Raw genomic sequence first — 15,546 nt, 5'->3', positions numbered from 1 at the left:
CCTAGATATGACTTTGTTATTCAAATTATACCTTCTCTCTCTCTCTCTCTCTCTCTCTCTCTCTCTCTCTCTCTTTTTGGTGGGGAGGGGTGGTTCAGTCGTAGGGCTTGAACTCTGGGCCTGGGCGCTGTCCCTCAGCTCTTCAGCTCAAGGTGAGTGCTCTACCACTTGAGCCACAGCACCACTCCGGGTTTTATGGTAGGTAATCAGAAATCAGAGTCTCGTGGACTGTCCTGCTTGGGCTGGCTTTGAACCATGACCTCAGATCTCAGCCTCCTGAGTTGCTAGGATTACAGGCGTAAGCCACTGGTGCCGGGCTCAAATTATACCTTCTCTTATACTTTGTCATTGCCTAGTGTTCAGCCCTTTAAGATTTCAGCCTTGGTTTTTTTTTTATCTTACAAGAGGTTTAGACTATGTCAGTATTTTATGAAGTCTGGACCATGGATCAATGCATGAACTTTACCTGGAATTTGAAAATCCAGATAATTATTATGCTAGAATAGGGCTCAATATGACATTTTATTTTATATGGGCTTTTGTGTGTATATGCCGGTCCTGGGCCTTGAACTCCGGGCCTTGGGCACTGTCTCTGAGCTCTTATACTCAAGGTTAGCACTCTTATCACTTGAGCCATAATTCCACTTCCGACATTTTGGGTGTTTAATTAGAGAGAAGAGTCTCACAGACTTTCCAGTGCAGGCTGGCTTCAAATGCTGACCCTCATATCTCAGCCTCCTGAGTAGCTAGGATTACATGTGTGAGCATTGGGCCTAGTTTCCCAGGAGATTGAATGCATTCTATCTACAGACAATACTTTTAACAAATTCACAGAACTATTCTACCTAGTAAGGCGTGCTCAACACAATTTCTAAAGGACTTCTACTTACAAGTCCCAATACAAACTCCATTTCTGGCTTTTTTGTTAGAGATAAGAGCCTTCACAGACTGTTCTACGTGGGCTATCTTCTAACCTCAGTCCTTATATCTTAGTTTCCTGAGTAGTTAGGATGCAGGTGTGAGCCATCATTGCCCAACTCAATACTGTATTCTAAGTATATCTAAAGGTCTTTTAAGTATGCATTCTCACCAAACTGTGAAGCCTATTGGGCTTATGTTCCAGATGAGAAAACCAGTTGAGAGAGACCATCTCTGGGTTACCTGAGGATGTCAGCCTGAAATAAAAATTCAGTGATACCCAAGTTTTGTGCTTGCCTACTAGACCAAAATGTCAGTGAACAATTACTTATTAGTTCTTCTCTTTGGCCAAGTCCTTGGGTCTACTTTCATAAAAATGATATACTGAAATACCAGAGTAAAGAACTTCAAAGAGGACTGGGAATGTGGCTTAATGGTAGAGTGCTTGACTAGCATGCATGAAGCCCTGGGTTCAATTCCTCAGTACCACGTAAACAGAAAAAGCAGGGAGTGGTGCTGAGGTTTGAGTGGTAGAGTGCTAGCCTTGAGCAAAAGAAGCTCAGGGACTGCCCAGGCCCAGAGTTCAAGCCCCAGAACTGGCCCCCCCCCCCCCGCCCAAAAAAAAAAAAAACTTCAAAGAAAGTGTGTGTGTGTGTGTGTGTGTGTGTGTGTGAGAGAGAGAGAGAGAGAGAGAGAGAGAGATTGAGATTGGGGATTGAGCCCAGAGCCTTATGTGTGCTAGGCAAATACTCTACCAACTGAGCCATGTCCCCAACCTAAGAGGGAAATTCTTGAGAATGGTTTGTGTTTGCCACTTCTTTGATTCTTAGCCCCCCCCCCCTTTTTTTTTCCTCCCCCACTTCAGAGAAGTACTGCTTTTAATAGAAGGCTAAATGTGTGGTTTTCTTGCCATATTTTGCCTGGGAATGTGACCAACATCTTCATAATTTTTTGTAACAGGGTAGTGTTTAGTAAAGGGGGCTCTGGAAGCTCCAGGTAACCTGGGCTCTAATTCCTGTTTTTAGAATGGCTGTACTTGATTCTCCTTAGCTCAGTCTTAAGCTTCTTCTTGGCTTTTCTTCTGACTTTATTTTGTACCTTATGATATGGGCATTCTCCATGGGTTATACATAGAACCTTTTGCTTTTAGCTGCTCTGCATCGCTTAACAGGAATATTGATGTGCTTCTTGTGTTTCAGGTCTCTGTATTTTGCAGTACCTTCTGAACTTTGTTTTTTAAAAATAGCCTGTTGGGGGCTGGGAAGGTGGCTCAGTGGTAGAGCACTTGCCTTGCATGCTGGAGGCCCTGGGTTCGCTTCCTCAGCACCACATAAGAAAAAAGCCGGAAGTGGCGCTGTGGCTCAAGTGGTAGAGTGCTAGCCTTGAGCTGAGGGACAGTGCCCAGGCCCAGAGTTCAGGCCCCACAACCGGACCCCCCCCCCAAAAAAAAATACCCTGTTGGGGGGCTGGGAAGGTGGCTCAGTCGTAGAGTACTTGCCTTGCATGCATGAGACCCTCGGTTCGATTTCTCAGCTCCACATAAGCAGAAGAAGTGGAGCTGAAGCTCAAGTGGTAGAACGCTAGTCTACAGCTGAAGAGCTGAGGGACAGACCCAGAGTTCAGGCCCCACGACCGACCAAAAAAAAAAAGCCTGTTGGAAATCTCCAACAGCAGTTTTCCAGATTCCACCAGAACCCTCAAGAGTTAGGCTAACTTCTTCCTTCTTACCTCCTTAGAGATCACTTGAACTACAAGTTCTTTAGTGGATCTGGACCCAAAATGAGGATGGGCTCCAGTCTTAGGAGCTAATTTATGTACAAGCTTCCTATTTTTATATTTCTTCAGTTATTTAATTCTCTAGATTATTTATTGCCAGGGATGTTTCTATTTTTTGAGAGAGTGACTTTGTAGCTGAGGTTAGCCACAAACTCATGTTCCTCTTGCCTCGTATTCTGCACTGGGATTACAAGTATCCACCACCGTGGTTGGTTTGACAGGTATATTAAAAGACAAATCTCATTTTCTTGTTTCAAAATCTTGAATAAAGTCCCAAGTTATCAGTGTGCTGTGGAAAACCTATCACTGAGACTCTTCAACCAACTTTGTTTGTCTTGTAGATTTTTCTTCATCCCACCCCCCACCCCCATTTTCTGTTCTCCACACTCTCAAGTCTTATTTTCTCTGTGTTTCCTGATGTTGTATGATTTTTCCCTTGCACTATGTTCTTAGTCTTTACCATTGCTTCATCGCTCCTGAGCTTTCAGTCCTCCATGCCACAGGGCACCTATTCCAGTTGCCTACTCCATTCAGCTTAAATCCCAGCACACGCTTCTTCCTTTCTCCAAATGAAGTAAAACCATATTAGTCACATCCTTCACAGAATATTTATACATCTGCTAAAGGATTTGAAGTATTAAAGTTGTGTCCTTCTCGTTCATTGCCAGTGCCTCTGAGGCAGGTGTTGTTCAGTGTTTTGTAGAGCCCTAGAGTCAGTGGAGTCTGGCACCGTATAGAAGAGTTTGGGAAGTACAGTGGAATGAATAACAGGCCTAAGGTCGGCCTTTTTTGGGGGGGGGGGGTAGTTGGAGAAGATTGCATAGATAAGATCTTTATTTCTTCAAACCTCACGGATAAAGACCTTCAAAAGTAGTGCCATTGTTAGGTGGTGACTTCAACTACTGTATTGTGGTGCTGATGGAGTGGCTCAAGTGGTTGGATGCATTCCCAGCAAGCTTGGTAGTGGAGTCCTTACCAAAAACAAAACAACCCCAAAACACCTGTATAAGTCCAGGAGTGGTGGTATACACCTCTAATCCCAGCTACTTGGAGGCAAAGATCCAGAGAGTCATGATTCAAGGCTAGCTGGTGCAAAGACTCTATGTAAATGTAAACCAACAAGCCAGCAATATAAAGTATACCTGTAATCCCAAATTACAGGGGAAGCCTATGTAGAAGGATCATGATCTGAGGTAGGCCCTGGGCAAAATGGGAGAACCTATCCAAAAAATAGCTAAAAATGAAAAAGGACTGTAGATGTGGCTTACATGGTAGAACACCTGCCTAGAAATCTTGAGAGTCTGAGTCCAAACCCCAAGACACCCCCCAATCCTCCCCAAGCCCATGTATCTATAGCATTGTACCCAATTAAGTCTCCCTTTATCAAAATGAAAATTAACTTCTTGAGAGCACAGGCTTTTCTATCTTATTCCTACTAGAGAACAGCTAGCAAATATCTCAGGTCCTTTGTTTGAATGCCTTTCTCCAGTTTTTTCATAGCACAGCTTGTAAGCTAGGGGAACCTAGTGAGGGTGGATGGTAGCCAGAGTTTGGAATTATAACAGTGTTCAAGTCTGGGGAGGTGGAGGAATTGATAAATACCTAAAATTTGTCTACTTGTATAATGAACAAAGGGGCAAATCAACTGGAAGAAGGGAGAGAATGACAAAGTGAATAATAAAAGTTTTTAAAAAGTGATTTTTAAACAGATGTGAAGGTTTTGTCTATTGGATGTTTCAGATAACAGTGTACCTGTAATATCAGATTAAGGTGTGCCAATGCTACACTCTTGCTTAGCTTTACTTAAGGCTGGTGCTCTGCATTTAAGTCAAACCTCCATTTCCAGGGTTGTGCTGGTTAATTAGAGATAAGAGTGTTGGATTTATCTGCCTGGACTGGTTTTGAGCCTTCATCCTCAGATCTCAGCCTCCTGAGTAGCTAGGATTATAGACATGAGCCACCAGTGCCTGGCCCAAGAGTTTTTCTTAAGGACACAGCTTGTTTTGCTATCATTTAAATCACACTGCAACTAGAAGACTTGGAAACTATATCTTTCTGATGTAGTTACAAGTTAAACATTCTGTTCACAATGCTCTTGTATTCTTTACCTACCTTACAGCTTGGGGTACGGCATGGATTGGCTTTGCTCCTGTCCTATTTCATCCTGTTTTTGATAGGTAATTCACAACCTTAAAATGCACTATTCAGTGAGGTTTTTTGTTTTATTTTGTTTTGTATATTCACAAAGTTATATAACCATTAGTGCTATCGAATTAACAGGGTATTTTCATCTCCTAAAAAGAAGCCATTTTCGGACATAGTAGCTTAATACTGGAAAGGGGATCAGGGGATTATGGTTCAAAGCCAGCCAGGGCAAAGATAGTTAATGAGACTCTGTCTCAGACATTGGCTGGACACAGTGGTACATCTCTTTCATACTTGAGGAAGCACAAGTTAGGGAATCATAGTCCAGACTGGCCTAGGCATAACAAAGCAAGACCACCCTGCCTGCCTTCAAAATAACCAATGCAAAAGAGGCTGGAGGCATGGCTCTAGTATTGAGTGCCCCTCTAGCAAGCATGAAGCCTTGAGTTCAATTCCCAGTATCATGGAGTCAAGGGAGAAGGGGAAGAAACCGTAAAGCCAAGGGTGATGGTGCATGCCTGTAATCAAAGAACTCAGAAGTGGAAGCAGGAAAATTAGCAATTGGGTTACATAATAAGAATTTTTTTGGGGGGGAGGAGGGTCAGTTGTAGGGCCTGAACTAAAGGCTAGTGCTCTACCACTTAAGCCACAGTGCCACTTCCGGCTTTTTCTGCTTATGTGGTGCTGAGGAATCAAACCCAGGGCCTCATGCATGCAAGATAAGCACTCTACCACTGAGCCACCTTCCCAGCTCCAGAATATTTTAATAGTCTTAACCTCTTATTGCTATCTCTAGGAGGCTAGTGCATTTTTTTTTTCCCTTCTTGTTTTTGTTTTGAGGAAGTGGTAGGGATTGAATGCAGTATCTCATGCATTAGTGCTTTACCACTGAGCTGTAGCTCCAAACCAGTTTGCTGATTTTCTTTTTTTTAATTGGTTGTGGGGCTTGAACTCTGGGCCTGGGCTTTGTACTTCACCTTAAGTTGAGTGCTCTTATCACTTGACCCATAGTGCCACTTCTGATGGTTTATTGGAGACAAGAGTCTCATAGACTTTCTTGCCCAGGCTGGCTTTGAATTGTGATCCTCAGATCTCCACCTCCTGAGTAGCTAGGATTACAGGTGTGAGTCATGGGCACCTGGCTATTTTTGGGGGGGGGGGGGAGGGGGAGGGTGGGCAGTCCTGGGGCTTCAGCTCAGGGCCCAGGCACTGTCCCTGAGTCTCTCTGTGCTCAAGGCTAGCTCTCTACTTACTTGAGCCACAGTGCCACTTCCAGCTTTTTTCTGTTTATGTGGTACTGAGGTAGTAAATCCAGGACTTCATGCATGCTAGGCAAAGCACTCTACCACTAAGCCACCTTCTCAGTCCCAGTTTGCTGATTCTTGAATGAGCAGTGTAAATATATGCAATTCATGATCACTTACTCTGAGGAGCTCTCCACTGAGTGAGGAGGCAGGCACAAATTTCAGAATGTATCTAGTGATCTCTCACACTGTCTCATCCCCAAGTGGTTTTTTTTATACAGTGTGTACTTTAAAGGACAGTATATACACTGACAAAATTTGTTACTGCTTACTTAGGTTATATTACGTTTATTTATGTACATAAATAGCTACATGTGGTTACTTCAATCTTTTTTTTAATCTGACATTGCCACTTTTGTTTTTAACTCCATTTCCATGATCTCCAAGGAAATAACCCTTGTTTTATATACCAGTATATACACATGAACATCATGAGTGTTAGCTTGTATAAGTAAGTGCCTGATATTTATTGAGGAAGGAATAAGTGGGTACATAGTTCTAGCCCCTGAGCTCCAGAGCATCTTGAGCCTGACTGAATAATTTGCTGAATCTAAGTATTTCCTTCTCAAACTGTAGTGAGCCACCACATCTCTCGTAATATAATAAAAATGTTATATAGGTGTGTGTGTGTGTGTGTGTGTGTGTGTGTGTGTGTGTGTGTGTGTGTGAATAAAAATGTTATATAGGGTGTGTGTGTGTGTGTGTGTGTGTGTGTGTGTGTGTGTGTGTGTGTGTCCCAAAACACCAAAAAAAAATCTGGGTGATGCTTGTGTTTGTTACTCAATAGACTGGAGTTTAAGCCAGCACAGGCAGGAAAGTTTATGAGAGACTCTTATCTACAGTTTACCACTGCAAAATTGGAAGTGAAGCTGTGGCTTAAGTGGTAGAGAACTAGCCTTGAGCAAAAAGAACATAGGGACAGTGCCTGGGCCCTGAGTTTGAGTTCAAGCCCCAGGACCAGCATCCAAAAAGAAAAAGAAAAAAAAAACCTTAAAATGTGAGCTTTTTGGTATTTACTGTATCAAACTGAACAGACTGAAGATGGCTCAGTCCATTTCAGTTCTGGTTCTAGGGTTTGATTTGAACTCAGGGCTTTGAGCTTACTAAGCTGGAGCTCTACTTGAGACACTCCCAGTCCTTTCTTTTGCTTTAGTTATGTTTTGGATAGGCTCTGATATTTTTGCCTAGCCAACGTCTGACCAGGCAGTGATCATCCTACTTCGGCTCCCCATATAGCTGGATCCCTGGCTCAGTTTCCTGGTGGGGATGGAGTCTTGTCAACTTTTTTGGGGTAGGAACTAGGGTTTGAACTCAGGACCTCTCACTTGGACAACATATTTGCTTAGCTGGTATTCCACCACCTGTGACACACTTCCAGCCCTGCTTTTTATTGGTTTTTGTCAGATTTTGGAGACAGGGTCCCACAGACATTATTGTTTGGCCTAATTAGCATTTACATGCGTGAGCCTTGCTAACTTTTTGCTCAGGCTTTCTTTGGACAGAGGATCTTTGTTTCCCAAGTAGCCAGGATTACAACTGGCCAGTGGGCATGGCCAGTTTCTGTAAAAAATTCTAAAGAGTTAAGTTTGAAGATTGCCCATGTCTTTGGGCTTCTCCTAGAGTAGCACTGTTCTAGGGCATTCATGTGCCTATTGTTATACAAGAGGAGAAAGGTCAGCCTTCAACAAGTAGGTGAACTTGAATAAACAAGAGAAAATAAGAACTTCTGTCTAGAATCCTGGGGATTTATTTTGGGTAAACTACAATATATAATCTAATACTGACTGCAGTTTTGTTTCTTATGCTAAATGACAATGCAGAAAATTTTCATGTGGCACACATAGAAAAGGAAGGGACAAGATAACAAGGTAACAGTTGCCTACAGTGTAATACAAATGAATAAACTTCTGCCTCTTTTCAGAAATAGCTGTCAGATTATTATCAGAATATATTCTGAATACCATTGGGGTTCTGTTATTCCTAAAATAGAAATATGATGGAATATTAACAGCATTTTATTAAACTGGTATTAAAGCTGGTAATTAAAGTTGTTGGGGGCAGGATGTAGGGAGGGACACCCATTGTTTCACTAGTCATAGGGCTTTTATTCATCATTGTACTCTGATTTTTGTTAAACATTAAGATGAAGCTTCTGAATAATTATATCTTTGCAATGACCTGCCATACAAATCTTCAAATTAGCAGATTAAAGGAAACCCAATGAAATAATGCATTCAAAAACACTTCAAAAAAGGTCTTACCTAGGTCCTATGGCAGTTGACTAATTTTTTATAGTCTTAAATTTTTGTCAAACTCATAATCTTAAATTTGCATCATCTTGTGCACACATTTATTTTGGTACGGTTAACTGAGTAAGAAGAATTGTTAGGACCATTATCAAGAAATTCTTTTCATCCCATCCCACATTTGATTGCTAACTTTGAACCAGAGGCTATACCAGGTGTGGCTACAGGGATGGATATGAATAGAGAGCATCTGCCTAGCAAGTTTGAGACCCCAGATTCAAAACCTAGTACTGCAAAAAAAGAAAAAAAGAGCTGAAACATTCTTCAAGCTGTCAATCCTTTAAAAGGGTAGGTGCAGCTACATGATGCTTAAAATAGTGGTTAATATGTAATAGAGGAAGAGATTATTTAGGATTGGATATTAGAATCTAGAAATTTTTAATATGATTAGACTGCTGTATTAAGTAGTAAAGCAACAAAAAAACATGAAAAGACAAACTTGCTAGTTTTTTTTAACTTAAATTGTTATTGGCTTAGATAAATATGAGCTCTTGAAACAGTGGGAAGCATTTCAAAATTGATAGTATCTTCTGAGTAGAAACATCTATAGATCTAGAATTCTCCTAAATATTCTTGACAGTGATGTGAAATGGTTGCACTTGGAAATGGAAACCAATGGTAAGATCTTGGAGTAATAGCAGTACATTAAATAATTTAGGGGGCTGGAAAGGTGGCTCAGGGGTAGAGTGCTTGTCTTGCAAGCCTGAGGCCCTGGGTTCGATTCCTCAGCACCACATAAGCAAAAAGAAAAAAGCCGGAAGTGGCGCTGTGGCTCAAGTGGTAGAGCGCTAGCCTTGAGCTGAAGATCTGAGAGACAGCGCCCAGGCCCAGAATTCAGGCCCCACGACCGGACCAAAAAAAAAAAAATAATAATTTAGGGCCCAAGCCCATGGTGTGTGCCTGTAATCCTAGCTACTCAGGAGACTGAGGATCATGGTTCAAAGCTAGTCCAGGTAGGAAAGTCAGTGAGACCCTTACCTCCAGTTAGTCACTTAAAAAAAAAAAAAAAAAAAGCCAGGCTGGGCGCCAGTGGCTCACGCCTGTAATCCTAGCTACTCAGGAGGCTACTCTGAGGATTGCTGTTCAAAGCCAGCCCAGAGAGGAAAGGCCGTGAGACTCTTATCTCCAGTTAATCACTAAAAAAACGGAAGTGATGCTGTGGCTCAAGTGGTAGAGTGCTTGTCTTGAGCTGAAAAGCTGAGGGACAGTGCCTAGGCCCAGAGTTCAAGCTCTAGAACCAACAAAAAAAGAGCCAAAAGCGGAGCTATGGCTCAAATGGTACAACACCACTCATAAGCAAAAAAGCTAAGGGACAGTATCCAGGAAAATAAGAAACATATAATTTAAAAAAAAAACAACTAGGATGATTGTTTTTGTATCACAATCTCTTGTAGAACTTTTAAGAGGCAAAGCTTTCTCTAGTTGGGTGACCTAACTAAACAGCACTAGGATTATGCATCAAGCAGCCACTTTTAAAGACTGGTATCCTAGTCAGTTCTTACATTAAAACTTGCTTTGGTCCTGACACCCACCAGTGGCTCGTGCCTGTCATCCTAGCTACACACAGAAGTCTGAGATCTGAGGATTGCTGTTTAAAGCCAGCCCAGTCAGGAAAGTCTGTGAGACTCTTATCTTTAATTAACCACTAGAAAACTGGAAGTGGCACTGTGACTTAAAGTGGTAGAGCACTAGTCTTGAGTTGACCCCGGAGTTCAAGTCCCACAACCAACCAGAAAAAACCTTGCTTTGGGAGTTTCATCCTGTAAGCTTCTCTGAAAACTCTCATGTTAGACAACGAACAAGTGACATAGTCAGTTCTTAGCTTAAACCCAGGGTGTCCCAATCAGAATAAGGACCTTAGAGGGGAGGACAAGAGAACTCTGAGAAGTGAATAAAGTAGAATCCTTGCCCCCAAATTTTTAGTAGTTGAAAATCTTTTTTTCTTTCAATTTTTCTTCCTTCTTTGTTTATGATGTACTGGGATTAGAACTCTGAGCAAGGTAGACAGGCATTCTACCCTCTTGAGCCATGACTCTAGCCAAGTTATTGAAAATTTACAAAGAAACTCCCTGTGGAAAAAAACAACTTGAATACATAATAGAAGTTTCATTTTATTTTCTGCAGCTCAAAGAAAATGAACGGCACCCTGGACCACCCAGACCAACCGGATCTTGATGCTATTAAGATGTTTGTGGGCCAGGTTCCGAGGACCTGGTCTGAGAAGGACTTGAGGGAACTTTTTGAGCAGTATGGTGCTGTCTATGAAATCAATGTCCTAAGGGATAGGAGCCAAAACCCTCCTCAGAGCAAAGGTGAGGTTTTCATGGCTTTGATAGGGTACAAAGAATTGAATTTTTATTGTAATTCCTATCGTGTAACTTCCATCCTTGTTGCTTGGGTGTTCCTGTGGTCTTCTTACAGGGGGAAAATTCTGTCCTTTTAAAGTAGCTCTATTTTAGAGTCCAAATACATTTAATGGCTAAAAATAAAAAGATAAGGTGACCTCAGGAGGATAATTCATAGATTGATTCTAGGCAGTCCTTTGTGAGCCTTAAATTTAATTGATAGATCTTTTGAAATATTTAATCTTAGAATGGAATGACAAAGTAAAATAGAGCCAACTATGTAAGCCTTTCTTTAGTATTCTGACCAGAGTAAACTAAAAGAGAAAGACTATCCACGAATCCATGGTCTAGGTATTACAAAGAAATTGCCAGTTTATTTTTATCTCATGGAAACATTGGAAGCCTCAGAACATTGAAACCCAAGATTTGCAAAGCATACCTTCCTTCTACTACTCCACAAAGCACAGAGTCTATAGATTTCAGGAGCTCCAAGCTTGTTTTTGATGAGACCCAAAAGTTTAAAGAGATACTAAGTTTGTAAGTTACTGCACTTAAGTCGTTTGATAACTTAATGTTATTTGAAGCCTATGGTAGAAACCAGCTATGGTATGTAGGAAGTGGTTTGAGAGTAGGGAGAGGAGCTCTTGAAGATTGCTGGCTGCTGGAGTGTGGAGCCTGTCCTGTTTGTGGCTGTCCTCCTCCGTGTATTACTTGAAGTTCCCAGTAGGTTTGATACATGGAATGGCACCTGACTTTTGCAAGATAAGCTATCTTTCCAAAGAAGTTGTAGAAATAGCTAAAGAAGACTTGTGATTAGGAGGCTAAATTAAAAAAAAAAAAAAGCATAAAAAGACCCTTCTACACCCAGCTTCCCTCTCTCTCACTCTTCTAGTTTTAAGTTCCATTTTAGTATAGAGGAAAAAGGAATACTTGAACAGCTACTGGTTTGATTTTTATAAAATTTTGTTTGTTACAGGGTGCTGTTTTGTTACATTTTACACCCGCAAAGCTGCATTAGAAGCGCAGAATGCTCTTCACAACATGAAAGTCCTGCCAGGGGTAAGAAAACTCCTGCTAATAAATGGAACTGTGGTTGTTTGTTACATGGGACATGTTTATACATATCAGGCACATTCTGAAAAACATTTTGCAGAAAAGGTAACCACTGTGGGAATTGATGAAAAGAAATGTAAAGGGAGCCTTCAAAGAAGATAGGTTGAAAGTAGTTCTCATTCTGCCAAGAATCTTGGGTATTTTAATTTCATGACTCACATTCTGTCTATTCTTACATTTTGTGGGGAAAGATCATGAGGCAGGAATAAATTTAGCCAAAAAAAAAAAAAAACCCTTAAGGCTCTAGTTTTGATAGGTCTTCTAGAACTAACATTGTTTAATGCCATCAATGTATATAGGAATAATACTTGGGTTTTCCTTTGTAGATGCATCATCCTATACAGATGAAACCTGCTGACAGTGAAAAGAACAATGGTAAGCAAGCATATCAAGTCTTCTTAGATTTTTTTTGTTGTTGTTTTGTTTGTTTTGTTGTTGTTTTTTAATTGCTGTTCTTGTTGTGTCCTGGGGCTTGAACTTTGGGCCTGGGCCCTGTCCCTCAGCTCTTCAATTCATTGCTCTACCACTTGAGCCACAGCACCACTTCCGGTTTTCTGAGTGATTTATTGGAGATAAGAGTCTCATAGCCTTTCCTGTCCAGACTATCTTTGAAACAAAAGTCTGTGCGACTCCTATCGCCAATAAACTCAGGGAAAAAAAAAAAAAGATGGAATTAGTGCTGTGGTTCAGGTGGTAGAGCACTATCCTCGAGCAAAGGAAGTTCAGGGACAGCACCCAAGCCCTGGCAAAAGCCAGGTAAAAACCCCAGGACTGACACCCAAAAAACCAAGAATCTACACTTCCACCCTGATACTGGTGGCTCATACCTGTAATCCTAATTACTCAGGAATCTGAGATCTACAGGATCTTGGTTCAAAACCAACCCAGGAAGAAAAGTCCATGAGACTCTTATCTCCAAAATAACCGGCAAATGGGCTGGAATGGTGGCTCAGTAGTAGAGTGCTTGCCTCACATGCATGAGGCCCTGGGTTCGATTCCTTAGCACTTCATAAACAGAAATAGCCAGAAGTGGGGTGTGGCTCAGGTGGTAGAGTATGAACCTTGAGGTGAAGAGCTGAGGGACAGCACCCAGGTCGGAGTTTGAGCCCCATGGTCTTCAACAACAAAAAAAGAAACAAAATAACCAGCAAGAAATAGGGCTGGAGATACAGCTCAAGTGATAGAGGGCCAGCTGAACAGCTACAAGGTCCTGAAATCAAAATCCCTGTACTGGCCAAAAATAAATTTTACTATTGTCTTTTAAATTAGTATGATAAATCAAAGAACATATTAGAATGAACTAGAATGTTCTTTATGAGTATAACACATTTGTTTGTTTTGTGCTACAGGAGTTGGAACTCAAGGCATCATACTTGTCTGGTAGACCCTCTAACTGTTTGAGCCATATCTCCAGCCCATTTTCTTTCTTTCGTGCTGGTACTAGGACTTGAACTCAGGGAGTGAACACTGTCCCTTAGCTTTTTATTCCCTCAAGGATAATTCTCTGCCATTTGAGCCACACCTCTACATCTTGGTTTTTGGTAGTTAGTTGAAGAGTCTCATGAATAGCCTAGTGCTAGTGGCTCATGCCTGTAATCCTAGCTACTCAGGAGGCTGAGATCTGAGGATCACTGTTTGAAGCCAGCCTAGACAGGAAAGTTGATGAGACTCTTACCTCTCCAATAAACTACATAGAAAAAGCCAAAAGAGGAGCTGTGTTTCAACTGGTAGAGTGCTAGCCTTGAGCACAAAGAGGCTCAGGGACAGCAAAAAGAGTCTCACGGACTTTACTGCCCAAGTGCTTTGAACCTTGATCTTTAGATCTCAGCCTCCTGAGTAGCTAGGATTACAGGTGTGAGTTATCAGCGCCCAGCAGGAGCCGCACTTGACAGCTATGTTTGGTGGGATCCTTAAGAGCTTTACCTTCTCAAGTGAAACTGGGAATTACGCATATTCCTCCCAAGAAAATCCACATGAAATTGGATGACATCTGGCTCATAAAGGTTCATTTGGACAGAACGCATTAGAGAATATGGAACATAGAGTTGAAACATTTTATGGTGTCTATGAGAAACTCAACAAGCAAGGATGTTAATTTTAAGATCCCAGAGTTATTAACTGTATACAAAAATGACCAAATTCACAGGTGGTGTGTGGGGGGGAGGGTGTGTTAAAGAAATTCTACTCACTGAAAAAAGGGTATTTTGTTCCTATTGTCACAAGTGTGGGAAAACTTCTTTTTTAAAACACTATTTCTAGAAAGGGCACACATACTAAGTACTAGGTAAGATGCTAAACATTTTGCAATTAATACCTATTATACTTTGAAGTAAACCTGTTTAACATCTTTAATCAAGGGAGGGGAGAAACCATCACAGATCGGTGATATCCTCCATTCAGTAATTTTAACAAGAGCACAAGGCTACTATATTTCATCTGAATACTTCTTAAGTTATATATAACTTCAATATACCATTGGTTGGAGGAGGAAGTTTAACATTATAGAGGGAAAATGTGTGTATTGAAAATCTGTGAAATAGTATATGAAGCATAGTGCCAATATTCAAACCTAGGCAGACTGATTCCCAAGTTTATGCTCCCTGACCTTTTAGTAATAATATTTGAGTCTTTTGTATTTTACTTTTTTAGCAGTGGAAGACAGGAAGTTGTTTATTGGCATGATTTCCAAGAAGTGCACTGAAAATGACATCCGAGTCATGTTCTCTTCATTTGGACAGATTGAAGAATGCAGGATATTGCGGGGACCTGATGGCCTGAGCCGAGGTGGTACATTTTTATATCACTTAAAGATATGTGTCTTAAATTCAGAGTCCCTTTTTTTAATGAATTAGTGGAAAACAGATCCCTAGCCACCATATCCTTGTTATGATGAAGTGGTTTGGCCTACTGCTTCCTTCTATACATCTAAATCCTATCAGACTTTTGTCAACAAATCCCTTTTGAATTCTCCTATCCCCACTAAGAATTTACATTCTATACTTCAGTGTCATGTATTAAAATTTTTCATTTTTGTGTTAGGTGAAGATCTTGATGCCAGGATGCAAGCATTTCTTTCCACTGTTTCAAGAACAACTAAAGGATATGATTCTTCCCCTCTCAGGCACTTGCTACTGGTTGTGATTCCCTTATTTTTTATTATAGTATTTAGTACCCAATTAATGACATATATCTCTTTGATCTGTCAGCTCATGAACCCCTGAAAACTAGTTTGGAAGTTGACACATAGCTTTCAGTCTGTGTTCATCAGATAAGTATGTAAACAAATGAGTGAGTTACTGATTCTTTTCCTACCAGGTTGTGCATTTGTGACTTTTACAACAAGAGCCATGGCACAGACAGCTATCAAGGCAATGCACCAAGCACAAACCATGGAGGTAGGGAACAGATAAGTAGAAAAAGAAAATACTTTAACCTTATAATTCTGGGGCAGCTGGCCATCAGAGTGTATGCACAGTACTGGATGGTCCTAATCCTTAAATAATCTATCATACAGTGGGGGGAAGAAACACAAAAAAACCAGCATACTACTTTCCTTAGAATTAATCTTGAAGGGGCTGGGAAAGTGGCTTAGGGGTAGAGTGCTTGCCTTGCATGCATGAGGCCCTGGGTTCAATTCCT

General features: G+C 41.1%; 1 protein-coding gene across 9 annotated transcripts in view; it reads left to right on the top strand.

The window, feature by feature from the left end:
- Positions 1 to 15,546, top strand: part of Celf1 (CUGBP Elav-like family member 1) — an 88,282-nt gene that overhangs the window by 55,351 nt on the left and 17,385 nt on the right. For all 9 annotated transcript variants that reach the window (XM_042676453.1, XM_042676452.1, XM_042676449.1 and 6 more), the window contains 5 exons: positions 10,574 to 10,761; positions 11,771 to 11,853; positions 12,234 to 12,282; positions 14,557 to 14,691; positions 15,223 to 15,302. In XM_042676453.1, coding sequence (XP_042532387.1) covers positions 10,584 to 10,761; positions 11,771 to 11,853; positions 12,234 to 12,282; positions 14,557 to 14,691; positions 15,223 to 15,302 — 525 coding nt within the window. In that variant the 5' untranslated portion in view covers positions 10,574 to 10,583. The remainder of the gene's footprint in view (positions 1 to 10,573; positions 10,762 to 11,770; positions 11,854 to 12,233; positions 12,283 to 14,556; positions 14,692 to 15,222; positions 15,303 to 15,546) is intronic.

The sequence above is a fragment of the Dipodomys spectabilis genome, unplaced genomic scaffold (genome assembly GCF_019054845.1).
Source record: "Dipodomys spectabilis isolate Male_0828 unplaced genomic scaffold, ASM1905484v1 ptg000030l, whole genome shotgun sequence".
NCBI lineage: Eukaryota > Metazoa > Chordata > Mammalia > Rodentia > Heteromyidae > Dipodomys > Dipodomys spectabilis.
Note: the sequence above shows the minus strand (reverse complement) of the source record. Positions and strands in the feature narration are given on the sequence as shown.